At 43.1% G+C, this 13,246-nt stretch overlaps 1 protein-coding gene across 3 annotated transcripts in view; it reads right to left on the reverse strand.

Moving 5' to 3' along the window:
* RNPC3 (RNA binding region (RNP1, RRM) containing 3) overlaps nucleotides 1–13,246 on the reverse strand; it is a 343,990-nt gene that overhangs the window by 147,327 nt on the left and 183,417 nt on the right. For all 3 annotated transcript variants that reach the window (XM_085602252.1, XM_085602255.1, XM_085602253.1), the window contains exon 9: nucleotides 3,133–3,254. In XM_085602252.1, coding sequence (XP_085458378.1) covers nucleotides 3,133–3,254 — 122 coding nt within the window. The remainder of the gene's footprint in view (nucleotides 1–3,132; nucleotides 3,255–13,246) is intronic.

Genomic DNA, 13,246 nt, shown 5'->3' on the forward strand with positions numbered 1-13,246 from the left:
CATGGCCTGGACTAGGGTTCTGCGATGCTTGATGGGCAGATAGGGGAGGATCTTCCGTAGAAGCCGAAGGCTAAAATAGCAGGAGCTGGAGATTGCTGCTACATGTTCCTTCATAGAGAGTGCCTGGTCAAGTTTAAACCCCAAATTTTTCACTACTTGTTTAGGAGCAGGTGCGGCACCCAGCTCTCGCGGCCACCAATCCTGAGACCAAGAGAGAGGAGCTTTCCCAATTAAAAAAAATTCCGTTTTACTTGGATTCAATTGGAGATAATTCTCGGTCATCCAATTGGAAATAGTAAGCATTCCAGCTGCGAAGCGTAGGTGTTCTGATGTTGCTTTTGGGTTAACTTTGAAAATAAGCTAGGTGTCGTCCACGTATGAGATTATCTCAAACCCGCATGACTCTGCTATTTTAGCTAAAGGGGACATGTACAGATTAAACAAGGTGGGTCTGAGACATGAGCCCTGGGGAACGCCTTTGCCCAAACAGCATTTATCTGAGCGATACGGTCCCAGCATGATTGTTTGGTTTCTGTCAGACAGGAAATTCTGTAACCATTTTAGGGCTTGATCTTGAATGCCGCAGGAACGCAGTCTCTCCAACAGCTTAGAGTGGGCAATGGTGTCAAATGCTGCGTAGAGGTCCAGGAGGACCCGAATAGCTGATCCTCCGGCATCCATTTCTTGCCTCAGTGAGTCGGTCACTGCCAGGATTGCAGTTTCGGTACTGAATCCTGGACGAAAACCTGATTGCGAAGGGTCTAAAAGATTGTTGGATTCAAGGTAGTGACTCAATTGTCTGTTTATGGCCGATTCGAGTAGTTTGCCCAACAAGGGCAATAGCGATATGGGGCGGTAATTACCGAGTACGTGGGGGTCCGCCGCCGTTTTTTTCAGGATGGGTCGGACAAAAGCTTCCTTCCAGATGGAAGGAATTATGCCCGAACTGATGGAACTGTTGAAGATTCCTTGAATTTCCGGAGCGCAACATGAGGCTATGAGGGCCATAATTCTGGGGGGGGGGGGGGCACATGGCACTAGGGGAACCAGATTTAGCCGAGGAAAGCAGAGTACTGACTTCCGTTATAGAGAGGGGTTCAAATTGTTTGAGATTACCAAGGGTCCTCTGGTTAGTTTCTGCGGAACTAATGAGTGAGGTTGCGGTCTGGGCTAGTGGAGAGGGGAAGTTAGCACATATCAAGGTAATTTTTTCCTGAAAGTGAGTCGCAAGGGAATTACAGAGTTCCTGTGACTCCATTTGAGGCAATCTACAGGCTTGGGGTGAAAAAGTCTTCAACTATGTTAAATAGAGTTTTCGAAGAGTTAGTAGCCTGATCAATTTGTTTTAAAATAAAAGATTTCCTTGCTATTTTTATGTTTTGATGATATTTAGATAAGGATTGTTTATAGGTGTGTCTGTCCAGAGGAGTTTTACTGGTTCTCCAGCGTCTCTCCAAGGCTTTACACCTGGATTTCTCCGCGCTAAGTTCCCCTGTAAACCAGGGGGCTGATTGTCGCTGTTTGGAGGGACAGAATTTTTTTTTCTCGGATATTAGGAAATCAAAAACCGAAGGTTAGTCTGGTGGTAAAATTCTTCAGCCGTCCCGAAACATTTAAGTCTGCCAATGTAACTGCCTGTGGCTGTGTGCGGTAGGCAGCCTCGAAGGCTTCTAAGGATAGGTTGTTCCAAGGTCTGCGTAATTGAATTGAACGTGCTTCGGATCCCGGTAGCCGTCGAGTGGAGAAAAGGACCATGAAGTGGTCAGACCATGTTAAGGGGAGGGGGGGGGAAACCCGAATAAATGCCCAATATTGGTGAAGATTAGATCTAAAGCGTGGCCTGCCCTATGCGTGGGGGCCGTTGAAAGTAGAGAGAGCCCAATTTGGTTTAGGCTATTTAAGAGGTTGCTCATCTCTGGGTTCACTAAATCTTCGCAGTGGAAATTGAAGTCTCCAAGCAAAATAAAATTACTGGATGCTAGAGCTTGCAGGACGATCAGCTCGACTAGTTCATTTGAAAAGTGGGCTCTGGGCCCAGTGGGGCGATAAATCAGGGCGCCGTTCCAGCTGTCAGATGGTGATCTAGTGAGCTTAAAAAAGCCTAGTTCAAAACTGTCCATGCTATGTGTAGAGGTCCACTGGACGTTTACATGATTTTTAAAGGCTATCGCGATTCCGCCCCCCTGTTTCCCCTGTCTATCCAAGTGGATTAATTTATAGCCGTCAGGGATTGCTAGATTAATCTGGGGGTGATTTGAGGAATTTAGCCAAGTTTCTGTAAAAAAACACAACTCCGGGGAATGTGAACTGATCATGTCCCAGATTTCGATGGGGTGCTTGGCTAGGGATCTAACATTGCAGAGGATACATTTTGGGCTGAGTTGGCATGAGTCCGACAGGTCAAACCCCTTTGGCCAGTCCAGAGTGTTTAGCTTGCAGTGAAAGAAACAAGTCTTGCATGCCACTGGTCCTTTAAGATTTAGAGGAAAAGCATTGGGGCAGTTAGACATGGTGGTGAACTGTGATGCTTTTCCCGTTCTAATATCCAGTAACGCCTTGGGGGGGGTACGTTATCCGGGTCGGGAGAGGAGTGGTACTTCTGATTTGGGCAGCCCTTCCTGGCTTGGGGCCTTTGTAAGGGCGCAGACGGGCTTGCCTTGTGCGCGTTTTCGGCGCGCCCGCTGCGCGCGTCCGCTGCGCGTGCGCTCAGGCGTAGGCATTTTATGTCAATGAGGTCTTAACAACTAGTCCGCCGCCTGCTTGTACCACCAAAATGGTGGCCGTCCCAAGCAGGAATTCGGGTCTCTGCCCCCGGTTGACCGAGAGCGTGGCACCCGGGAGGCAACACAGCAAAACGACTGAGTAAGTGCAAATTAGCAAGTTTTTAAAGTTTAAAAGATTTAGCATCAGCAAGCGATTTAAAAACAGCGTAAATACCAGCTCTGGCGCGCGTTTGCCGGCTTCCGCCTCAGGAAATACTAGGTGCTCCTGTTAAATATTTATGACACTGAAACATAAACATTATAAAGTAGCCACACAGAATTTCAAACAATAATACCAATAAAGTCAACCCAACTAAAGATGAATATCCTTTTTCAATGCAAACGTGAAATAAAAGTGACTTCAGCTTACCGTTATTATTTTCTCTTTCGAGCACAGCTGGCAAATCTGTAGATATATGGAACTCAATTTTCTTTAGCCCCAAATTGGGCAGCGGTTCAAATACCTCTGATGGCTGTGTAGGCTGCACTCTACTGTTTAAAGTAACACACAAAATACGTGAGTGATTTCATGCAGAATGTGTTTAAACTGACGAGACATTTTAAATAAAACCAAGTTGTCTACAACACTATCAGCAATGTGAAAAGCACTCAAGAAAAACAAAACAATGTAATCATCAGGATTTGCGTTTGAGTTAAGCAGGTAAGGGTATCAACCAACAGGGAGCCAATAATTAAACAAATAACTAAGGACAATGGCAAACAGTATTTAAAAAAATATTTGAAACTCATCCCATTAAAACACAAGAGTATATACAGTCGTTTCTTGGGCCAGGTCTAATAATTAGTGTTTCTTTAACAGTTTAGATAAATGTAATTTGTCTACCTCCGTATTACCTTAGTCCAAAACTGCATACACACTTGACATGCAGAAATAGTGCTACGATGAAAGTTAATATCACTGAACTGAACAAAAGTTCAGAAATAGTGTAGATAAACATCTGTGTTCCTGGTATGCCCCGTCCCTGCCTTCGAGACATTGCATTTTAACAATTGAAATAGAAAGGGGTATAAAAGTAGACGTAAAACACTGAATAGTTGCCATGACATTTGTGAGTTGTAGATAGACATACTTTAACCCATGAACTAACCTGTAACTGATTACCCCTCCACAAATCTTTTAGTCCCCATACATGGTGCGGTGTCTGCAATTTAACAAGAGGGTAGCCAGGTACCATCCAACGTGCCTTCACTCGCCAGTGCCATCATATTCCCCCATTCCTTGCTCTTTACACTCCTTTAACCATAACCCCAAGCCATAACCTAACTTTAAAAATGATCCATTACACCTACTCTTGTGTAATAAAAGAAGCACTCTTGTGATTTGGCACCCCATGATGCCCCCTGACTACCATCATTTTAACTGACTTTAGTGCGTTATTTTACCCTAGCCTTAATGTAGGGTGGTCCTACATATGCCTGCTTCCCTTCTGTTCTGTAATCTTACTGTCTTTTAGTGAGAGCTGCCATGGAGTAGAACAATACATTTATATTATAAGTGCTTACTATTGGGTTTGGCATGGTTTCATGCCATCTTGCTTTCTGACTTTGCCTTGCTTCTGCGTGCACGGAATTATGAGTTCTTACTATTGGCTTTGACATTGCCTCATGTCTGACTTTGCCTTGCTCCTGCCTAAACAGCAGTGCCTGCGATTCATATTCAAGGTCTTTCTGTTCTACACTTGTTTTTCGCACCTCAATGACCAGAGTGAACTGGATAATATCTGTGGAATGTACAAATTCTGTCTCAGAGTCAAAATACAGAGGCTTGGCCAGCCGCGGTCTTGGCCTTGACGCAGACTTGTATAGCCTGCTCGGTTTCCAATGAGAAAGGGGCAGGGTTTTCTAGAAACTTCACCTCATGTTGAATAATTATATTTAAGCTGGAAGCTTTCGCAGCTCAAGTAGAAGTTCACCAAAGAGTAGACGTACTGCTGTGGGGGTGATGGAACTTGGGTCCCGGCTGACACTCCTACCTGGGCTGTGACAGGGCTTTCCCAGCTAAAGAATGGGCAAGGATGTTGCAGAATAAGTCAGTGAGGTGTTTCTAGCCACTCTCTCTCTTGTATATATTTTCTACTCTCTGCTACCTGTACATATTGCATTTTACTCGAATTGTTTACTGTAGGTAATTGGCAATCTGTATCTACTGATGTATTTGGCTTACTTTTTTTTATTTAGAATTGCATTAATCAATAGTTTTCTTTGAGTCTGCTATGATTGATATATTTGGCCTACCGTTTTGAACATTGCATTAATAAACTTATGTGTGTTATAATCCATACATTTGGATTGGTTTGTTTACCTCGCCTTAAGCGAGTGTTGTGTCTTACCTCTGTCTTATGGGAGTGTTGGGGTTTTGGGTGTGGCTTGATGGTGAGTAGCCACATTCATTACACCTAGCTGTTACCAAGACTTTAACGGTCAGAAATTGATAATTAATTTCACGAGGGGGGTGGGCACTTGTACCAACTCAATTAACCTACTATGGGTGGATCAAAACACACTGCTGAAACAATCCCTGCTCTGCACAGACCTGTCTTAAGTTTCAAACAGAGTTCAAATGTACAGCATATGTTTTACAGTGGAAACACAAGCATGTTACTACAGTTTGGTATCAGTAAAATGCAAAGAGCCCTTAAGCCAGCAAAAATAGGCTATAGAAAAAATTGAAAAACGTGGGGTGACCAAGCAGTAAAGGTACATTTGCTAACCTAAGATTCCTTACTCAAATGCTAACCATAACACTTTCTAATACATCCTTCCTTGAACTATTGCTTAATCAAACCTTAACCCAGATCCTAAAGTTAACTTAGCCCTCACCCAACAACCTCTTACCTGAGTTCTAAACTGAATCTATTAAAATATTATGAAAATTTAAAAGAATTGAGCGCCCAACAACCAATGATGGTATAATGTCATTAAAAGAAATTACAACAAATGTTAATTAAAGCCGACATCAACGGACTCTACACAAAGTTTTTGTTAACTACCAAATCAAAGAGCACTTCACCATGCTTAAATTGTTCAAAATTCAACAGTGCTATGAAAGGAGCCTATCTACAACATCCAATAACCGGAAAAAAAGAAGATTTCCGTTAATATTATGCGACATGTAAAACACAAAATGTTATTTATCAATTAAAATGCCCATGTGGGTTTATTTACATTGGCCAGACTGCACATGTAGCATTAGACAAAGATTATCAGAAAACAAATCAGACATATCAAATAGAAACATTAAATGAAGTGTTGCAAGTCACTACAGCTAAAATTCAAGTAAGAAATCACTGTGAACTGCATTTACCACAATGCTAAGGGGCCAACTGTGCTGGGAGGTGAGGCAGTGTGCTCCCATCCCCCATTTGTCTGAAAAATTATTTATTTAGGTTTGTTTTTTCATTGCCGGGCTAGAAAAGCTACAAGTAAAAAAAGAAAAAGACTAAAGTGAAAAACAACTGTTGAGTTCATCTTACAGAACGGAAATCTATTTGCAATGGGTTAAAAATTAGGGTCTGACAAAATGTTAATTAAATACAACCGAACATGTGATCAGATCGCATCCAAAATGTTTAAGACACGAGGAGGCCATATTGATTCATTGTCGGAGACAATGTTAGCATCAATGTGTGAGAAGACTAACATGTTCCAAAAGTTGTGCAAGTACATTAATGAAACCATGTGATTTAAAAAAAAATCAAAAAACACAATATGCATAGGAACCAATGATTCTTTTGTTACGTCTGATCACAAGTTCTAGTGTTTCACCATATTCAATTTGTTCCTCTGATGGCGGTACTTGGAGTCCCAAAATGCGGTGGGAGAGTGAACCATAAACTGAATACTTAAAAGAAATAACACAATAAAGAACTGCAGTAATTAAATATGTAAATACTTTTGTGACATCACAAAGAATAATTAAAAGGTATAATAAGAAAATAATAATGAACGTGTGTGTGCTCACATTAAAGAGGAGTCTCTTCTCACATAGGATTGCTACAACATAATGAAATGGTTACTTACCAGTAGGAGTCGTTTTTCAGCTTGGAGAGTTTTCTGGATTCACATGCTGTGCTTCATTCCGCCATCTAGTGGTTGGGTCCGGAATGGTCTTTTATTTATTTATTTTTCTCTGGTTTTGGTTGCTGTCGACCACCATTTAGTGTCAGGTGCGTCCCCTGTATGACGTTAGATGGCATCCTGGAGGTCGATGTGCGTGGTGGCCATTTTCGGATTCTTTTTTCTGTTTTTATGCTGTTTAATCCTTGTGATGGTCTTTATTTATAGTTCTTAACGTTGTACTTTGCTTCCCCACCTGTTTGTGTTCCTTATAGGGGGAAGGATGTGTGGGTCGCATGTGACTCCAGAAAACTCTTCAAGCTGCAAAACTACTCCTACTGGTAAGTAACCATTTTGTTTTGCAACGTGAATCCTTTTCTGGATTCATATGCTGTGCATCAGATTATGTAGCGGTTTTTCCCGTGGTTGTGAGGCTGTGGTGAGAGGAATTCTTAGCAAATAGGTACTGAAGCACCCTTTGTCCAATTTGAGCTTCCTTATTTATTTGTATAACCACACAATAGTGCTTTGTAAATGTGTGTGGTGATGCCAATGTGGCTGTTGCGCAGATGGCATTGATTGGTACATTTGCCATGAAAGCCAGCGTTGCTCCTTTCTTCCTAGTGGAGTGAGCTGTTGGTTGTATTGTTAGTTCTTTTTTGGCATTGGTATAGCTTAGTTGTATAGCTTGTACTATCCATCCTGCAATGGTTGCTTTAGTGACAACTGATCCTGTGTTGGTATGTGAGTTAGCCACAAACTGTTTTGTTTTCCTTACTTGTTCTGTTTTTTGCAGATAGTATAGTAGAGCTCTCCATACATCCAGGGTGTGGAGGCTTCTTTCTGCCTTAGTTTTCGGTTCTTTGAAGGAAAGTGGCAAGATGATGTTTTGATTCAAGTGATACTTAGTTACCACCTTTGGTAAAAACTGTGGGTTAGTTTTTAAGATTACCTTATCCTTGAGGATTTGTAAGTATGGCTCTTGTGCAGTTAATGCTTGTAGTTCACTTACTCTCCGTAGTGATGTTATTGCAATGAGAAATGCTGTTTTGAGAGTACTATGTTTGATATCTGCTGTATGCATGGGTTCAAACGGTTTTCCCATTAGCTGAGACAGCACTGTATTTAAACTCCAAGTTGGTACAGGAGCAGTTCTTGGAGGAGCCACTCTTTTTGCTCCTTCCAAAAATCTTTTGATGAGTGGTCAAGTAAAGAAACTTTTGCATGTTTTTCCTCTTGTGTATGCCACTATGGCCGCGAGGTGTACCTTTAGGCTGGAAAAATTGATGTTGCTGTCTAAAAGGTAGGTAAGATATGGGACTACTGTTTCCTGTATATTTATTGTAGTTGTCTTGTTGTTAGCGGTGCACCATGTGGTATATCACTTCCATTTAGCTGAATAGCATTTCCTTGTTGACTGTTTTCTTGCCTCCTTTAGAATCTCCATGGTTCTGGACGGCAGTTTGAGGTGTCCAATTCTATGTATTCAGGCGCCAGGCTGCTAGTTGTAGCATCGCTGGTTCTGAGCGAGAGATTTGGCCCTGTTGCATTGTTAGCAGGTCTTTGTCTGCTTTGATCCTGATAATCTCTCCTTTGGAGAGTTCTAGGAGAGTTGAGTACCATGTCTGTTGTGGCCAACGGGGGGCAATTAGAATCATATTTGTTCCTGGTTGGCTTGCTTTTTTTAGTACTCTTTGCATCGGGGAATTGATGGAAAGGCATAGACAAATGTCTGAGACCAATTGAGCAAACGCGCATTTCCCTTTGATAGGTGGTGTGGAAACCTGGATGCAAAGTTACGGCATTTCTTGTTATGCATTTTTGCAAAGAGATCCAACACTGGCGTTCCCCAGATGTTTAACAGGTATTGTACTATTGTTTGCTTTAGCTCCCATTCGTGTGAGCAACTGTTTGACTGGTTAGCCGGTCTGATGCGATGTTGTCTACCCCTGGTAGATGTACTGTTTGCAGATTGATTTGCTGTGGTATTGCCCATTGCCAGATTTCTTGCGCAAGCCTGCTCAGGGTAAAGGATTTCATTCCACCCGGTTTGTTCAGGTAAAACATGGTCGTTGTGTTGTCTGTTTGTATGAGGATGGTTTTCCCCTGAATCTGTTTCTGGAATGCTTTGAGTGCTAGAAGAAGTTTTCCTTTCTAAGAAGTTGATGTGTTCTATCGAGTCTTCATCGCCCATGAACCTGCAGTTGGTTCAGATGTTCTCCCCAACAGTTGAGGGATGCATCTGTGGTAATTGTCACAGATAAAGTTGTGTTCTTGAAAGGTCTCCCCTGTGCTATGTTGTTGAATGCCCACCATTGTGTCTCTGTTTGTATCCTTTTTGTAACAACCACTAGATAGTCCAAACTCCCTGTGGCTTGTGACCAGCTGTTGGTGATCCATTCTTGGAATGTTCGCATGTGTAGGCGAGCGTGCAGGATGAGTGGGATGCAGGATGCCATCATGCCCATAAGTTTCATTACCTTCCTCACTGTCAGAGATTGTCCCCTCTGGTAGAAGGCTGTTTCCTTGGAGATAGCTTGTATCCTGTTCTGTGTGGGGTAAGCCCTTGCATTCTTTGTATTTAGACTTGCCCCCAGAAAGGTTTTTTCCTTTTCTGGGTTTGTTGATGATTTTTTGTGGTTTATTGAGAAACCTAAGCCTTGAAGTGTTTGGATTGTCTTCTGAACCTGATTGTAGCATATTTGTTTTGTGTGTCCCCTTATTAGCCAATTGTCCAGATAGGGGTATACATGGACTTTTTCTCTTCTTAGGTAAGTGGCTACTGCGGCCAGACACTTTGTGAACACCCGTGGAGCTGATTTGATTCCGAACGGAAGCACCTTGAATTGGTAGTGTGTTCCGTTGTGTAGGAATCTTAGGTACCTTCTGAGTGTCTTGTTCATTGGAATATGTAAATAGGCGTCCTTGAGGTCTATTGTTGCTAGGAAATCTTCTTTTTGGATTTGTGGGATTATTTCTTGAAGGGTACACATTTTGAAGTGTTGTGTCCGTATGAACCGGTTTATGACTCTTAAGTCCAAGATTGGCCTCAGGGTTAGGTCTTGTTTTGGTACAAGGAAGTATGGTCAGTAGTTTCCTTTGTGCCGTTCCGGTTTTGGTACTGTTTCTATTGCCTGTTTTAGACACAGTTCTTTGATTTCTGCATTTAGCAGTGTTTGTCCTGATTTGGGTAATTTTCTTATTCATGGAGGATTTGCAGGTGGTGACTTTGTTAGCTCTATGCAATATCTGTGTTGTACCAAATTTAATATCCATTTGTCCGTAGTGATCTTTTCCCACTGGTTGTGGAAAAAAAATATTCTTCCCCCCACTGGTGCTTCGTGTGGGTTCTTTTTTGTGTGGAAGTCAGTTAGAGGTATTACCTCTCCCTCTTGAGGTTTAGCCTCTTCCTCTGCCGTTTCCTCGCCCTCGAAAGGGCTGCTTCTGTTGTTCCCAGCCCTGGTAACCAGATTGTTGACCCATTTGTTGGTTTGTGTTTTGCCCCTGAGATTGTTGCGGCATCTGCTGGTTTTGGCCGAAGCTGCCTCTGCCTGTGGTCTTTCTGTTAGAGAAACTTCCTCTTTTGAAAGATCTTCTTTGTTGTAGGGCCATCATTGCGCTAGCGGTTTCATTATCCTTCTTGATTTATTGAAGGGATTCATCCACTTCCTTGCCAAATAACTCGTCTGTTAAGAGGTCTGTTGATAATTGATGTCTGAACTTCTTGTTTGAATCCAGAAATCCTGAGCCAGGCATGTCTTCGGAGTATGGTTCCCGTGCACATTTGCCTTCTTGGGTGTCTGCTGCATCTAGTGCCGATTTTAAGCAGGTATTATTTAAATTTTTTCCCTCTTGGACCACCGCTCTTGCTCTTTTCTTGTCCTCCTCTGGGAGTTTGTTTATAAACTCCTCCATTTCATCCCACTGTTGGTGGCCTTATATGTCCAGCAGGGCATTTGAGTTGGCAATGCGCCACTGCGTTGCTGCCTCTTTCTCCATTTTTCTGCCCACCAAGTCCATTCTTTTACTCTTCTTTTCTGGTGCAGGTCCTGAATTGAAGACTGCGTTAGCTCTCCTTCTGGCTGTTGTTACGATGATGTAATCTGGCATAACGCTTCCCTGTATATATTTTGGGTGCTTTGAAGAAGGTTTATATTTTTTCTCCACTCTAGGAGTTACCCCTCTGTTAGATGCTGACTCCTTGGAGGCTTCCTTGCCCTGGTCCAGAATACTTGGCAACATGGGTAGGTATTGTGTTCCCTTTGTTGCATGTGCCAGGGTTTCCAATAGGAAATGTGTATCCCCCTTTTCTTCCTCTAGGGGCACCCCAAACTGGTTTTCAGCCCTTTTAACAATGTCATTGTTGGAGGCAATGTCATCTGGGGGAGATGCCTTCGAGGGATAGTTGCAGATCTCCTCCTCCGGACTCTCGGTGTCGAGATCGTTCCATTCCTCCTTGAAGTTTTCTTCGTTTTCCTCTTCCTCCGGTACGTTATCGTATTTCTCGGGATCTTGGCCTCGAGGTTCCGGCGTTGGTGGGGATTGGAGGACACCTTCTTCATCCTCTTCGCCGTTGACAGTTTCCGGTTCGACTTCCGGAGCCTTTGGGAATCGAAACTCCTTTAATGAATCACCAAACTCCTTTTTCCTTTGCAATAGCGCAGCCATTGTTTCCTCGAGCCTTCTTTTCGACTTCGAGGGTCCTTCCGGCGTCGGATGCCGGGGTCTTCCTTTTCTTTTCGAGGTTAACGTTAATTTTCGGCATCGAGGCCTATTTTGCGGGTTCAATGTCGTCGACCCTTGGCTTAGGAGCCTTGTGCGACTTCCCCTCTTCGGCAACCTTTGGGTGGGTGCCATGGGTTTCTTTTGGTCGCGGCTGACCTTCGATCGCCTTTTTGTTCGGCGTCGAGCTGCCTTGGCTGTTTTTGGCTCGTGGCCCTTCGGTTCCGACGGATCTTTGGTTCTTACCTTGTCCGTCTTTTACTTTGATGCCTTCAACTTCTTATCGGCGCGCCTTTTTTCTGCGTCTTTTTCTATAACTTCGACGTCCGATCCTTCATGTGTGGATTCCGCAGGAGCTGCGTGTTCCTCTTCGTCGCTCAAGAAACCCATCTCCCTCAAGGAAGGTTTCTTCGTTGGCATCGACATTGTGGTATTGTGGGACTGTCTCTGATTTTGGAGTGTCCTGAAAGTTTTCGGCAGGAACGCTGCACAGGCCTCACAGTCTTTATCCTGGTGATCCTTGGGTAGGCAGAGGTTGCATACGGCGAGTGGATCACGCTGTGCGTATTGGTGATGGCACTTAGGGCAGAATTTAAAAGGGGTCTTCTCCATGGCCCCTACCTCCCATTTGTGGCCCGGAGTGGTCCTCTGGTGTTGAAAAGACCCGGGCCACTGTGCTTCTGTCTATGACTCAGCGTCGATGATCAGTGTTTTTTCGTTGATCCTATCGACGATCTTCTTTTCTTGAAGTTTTTTCGGGAAAAAATAAACTTTTCTTCGGAGCTTTCCGTCTTTCTTACAGACCAAACGGCAAAAAAAAGAATCTGAAGATGGCCACCAAACACGTCGACCTCCAGGATGCTGTCTGATGTCATACAGGGAACGTACCTGACACCAAATGGTGGTCGACAGCGACCAAAACAAGAAGAAAATAAAAAGGCAATTCCAGACCCAACCACTAGATGGCAGAATGATGCACAGCAGGTGAATCTAGAAAAGGAATCACGCTGCAAAACGTCATACAGTTCAGAAGTGATTAAGGTGCACAGATAATCACTTCAAATTTTAGTAAAATAAATCAAATTCTCAAGAAAATACTACAAGTTTGACTACTACTCCTAACACTTGCCATTTATCTTACCTTATACCATTTACAACACCTACACACCTAACATCTCCCTATTCCCATTGTTGACCCAGTACAATCACTTCCCATCTGTTTTTTGCCATGTGAATGTTACACCCTATGTGTAGTTTACCCTGTAAAACAGAACTTGCTGTTCGGAACAATGATAACATACCAAGGACCACTGGGAATATGCGGAAGGAGAGGGCCAAATTATGCGGCAGGTTTGAGTAAATTATGCACCAAGGAAAGGCAAAATATGTGGCCTAAAGCAGCACATTTTGTGATAGTCTTACTTTATTATTTCATCATTTGTAAACTTGGTAACACTGTATGGACATTGGTTGCACCTCATTAGTACCAGTTTAACACTCAAATATAGCAATAAGCAACAGAAAGGTGACCAGTTTTGCTTTGCAAAGGGCCTTCCACTGCGCAACATGTGACGCTGCATCCTTAGTAAGTTTTGAACCGATTGAGCTAGGAACTAATTTTCGGGGGTTAAAATCTGCAGATTATGCAGCAGATGGATTATGTGGCAAATGTGGCCAATCCGTAT

The sequence above is a fragment of the Triturus cristatus genome, chromosome 4_2 (assembly GCF_964204655.1).
Source record: "Triturus cristatus chromosome 4_2, aTriCri1.1, whole genome shotgun sequence".
Taxonomy (NCBI): domain Eukaryota; kingdom Metazoa; phylum Chordata; class Amphibia; order Caudata; family Salamandridae; genus Triturus; species Triturus cristatus.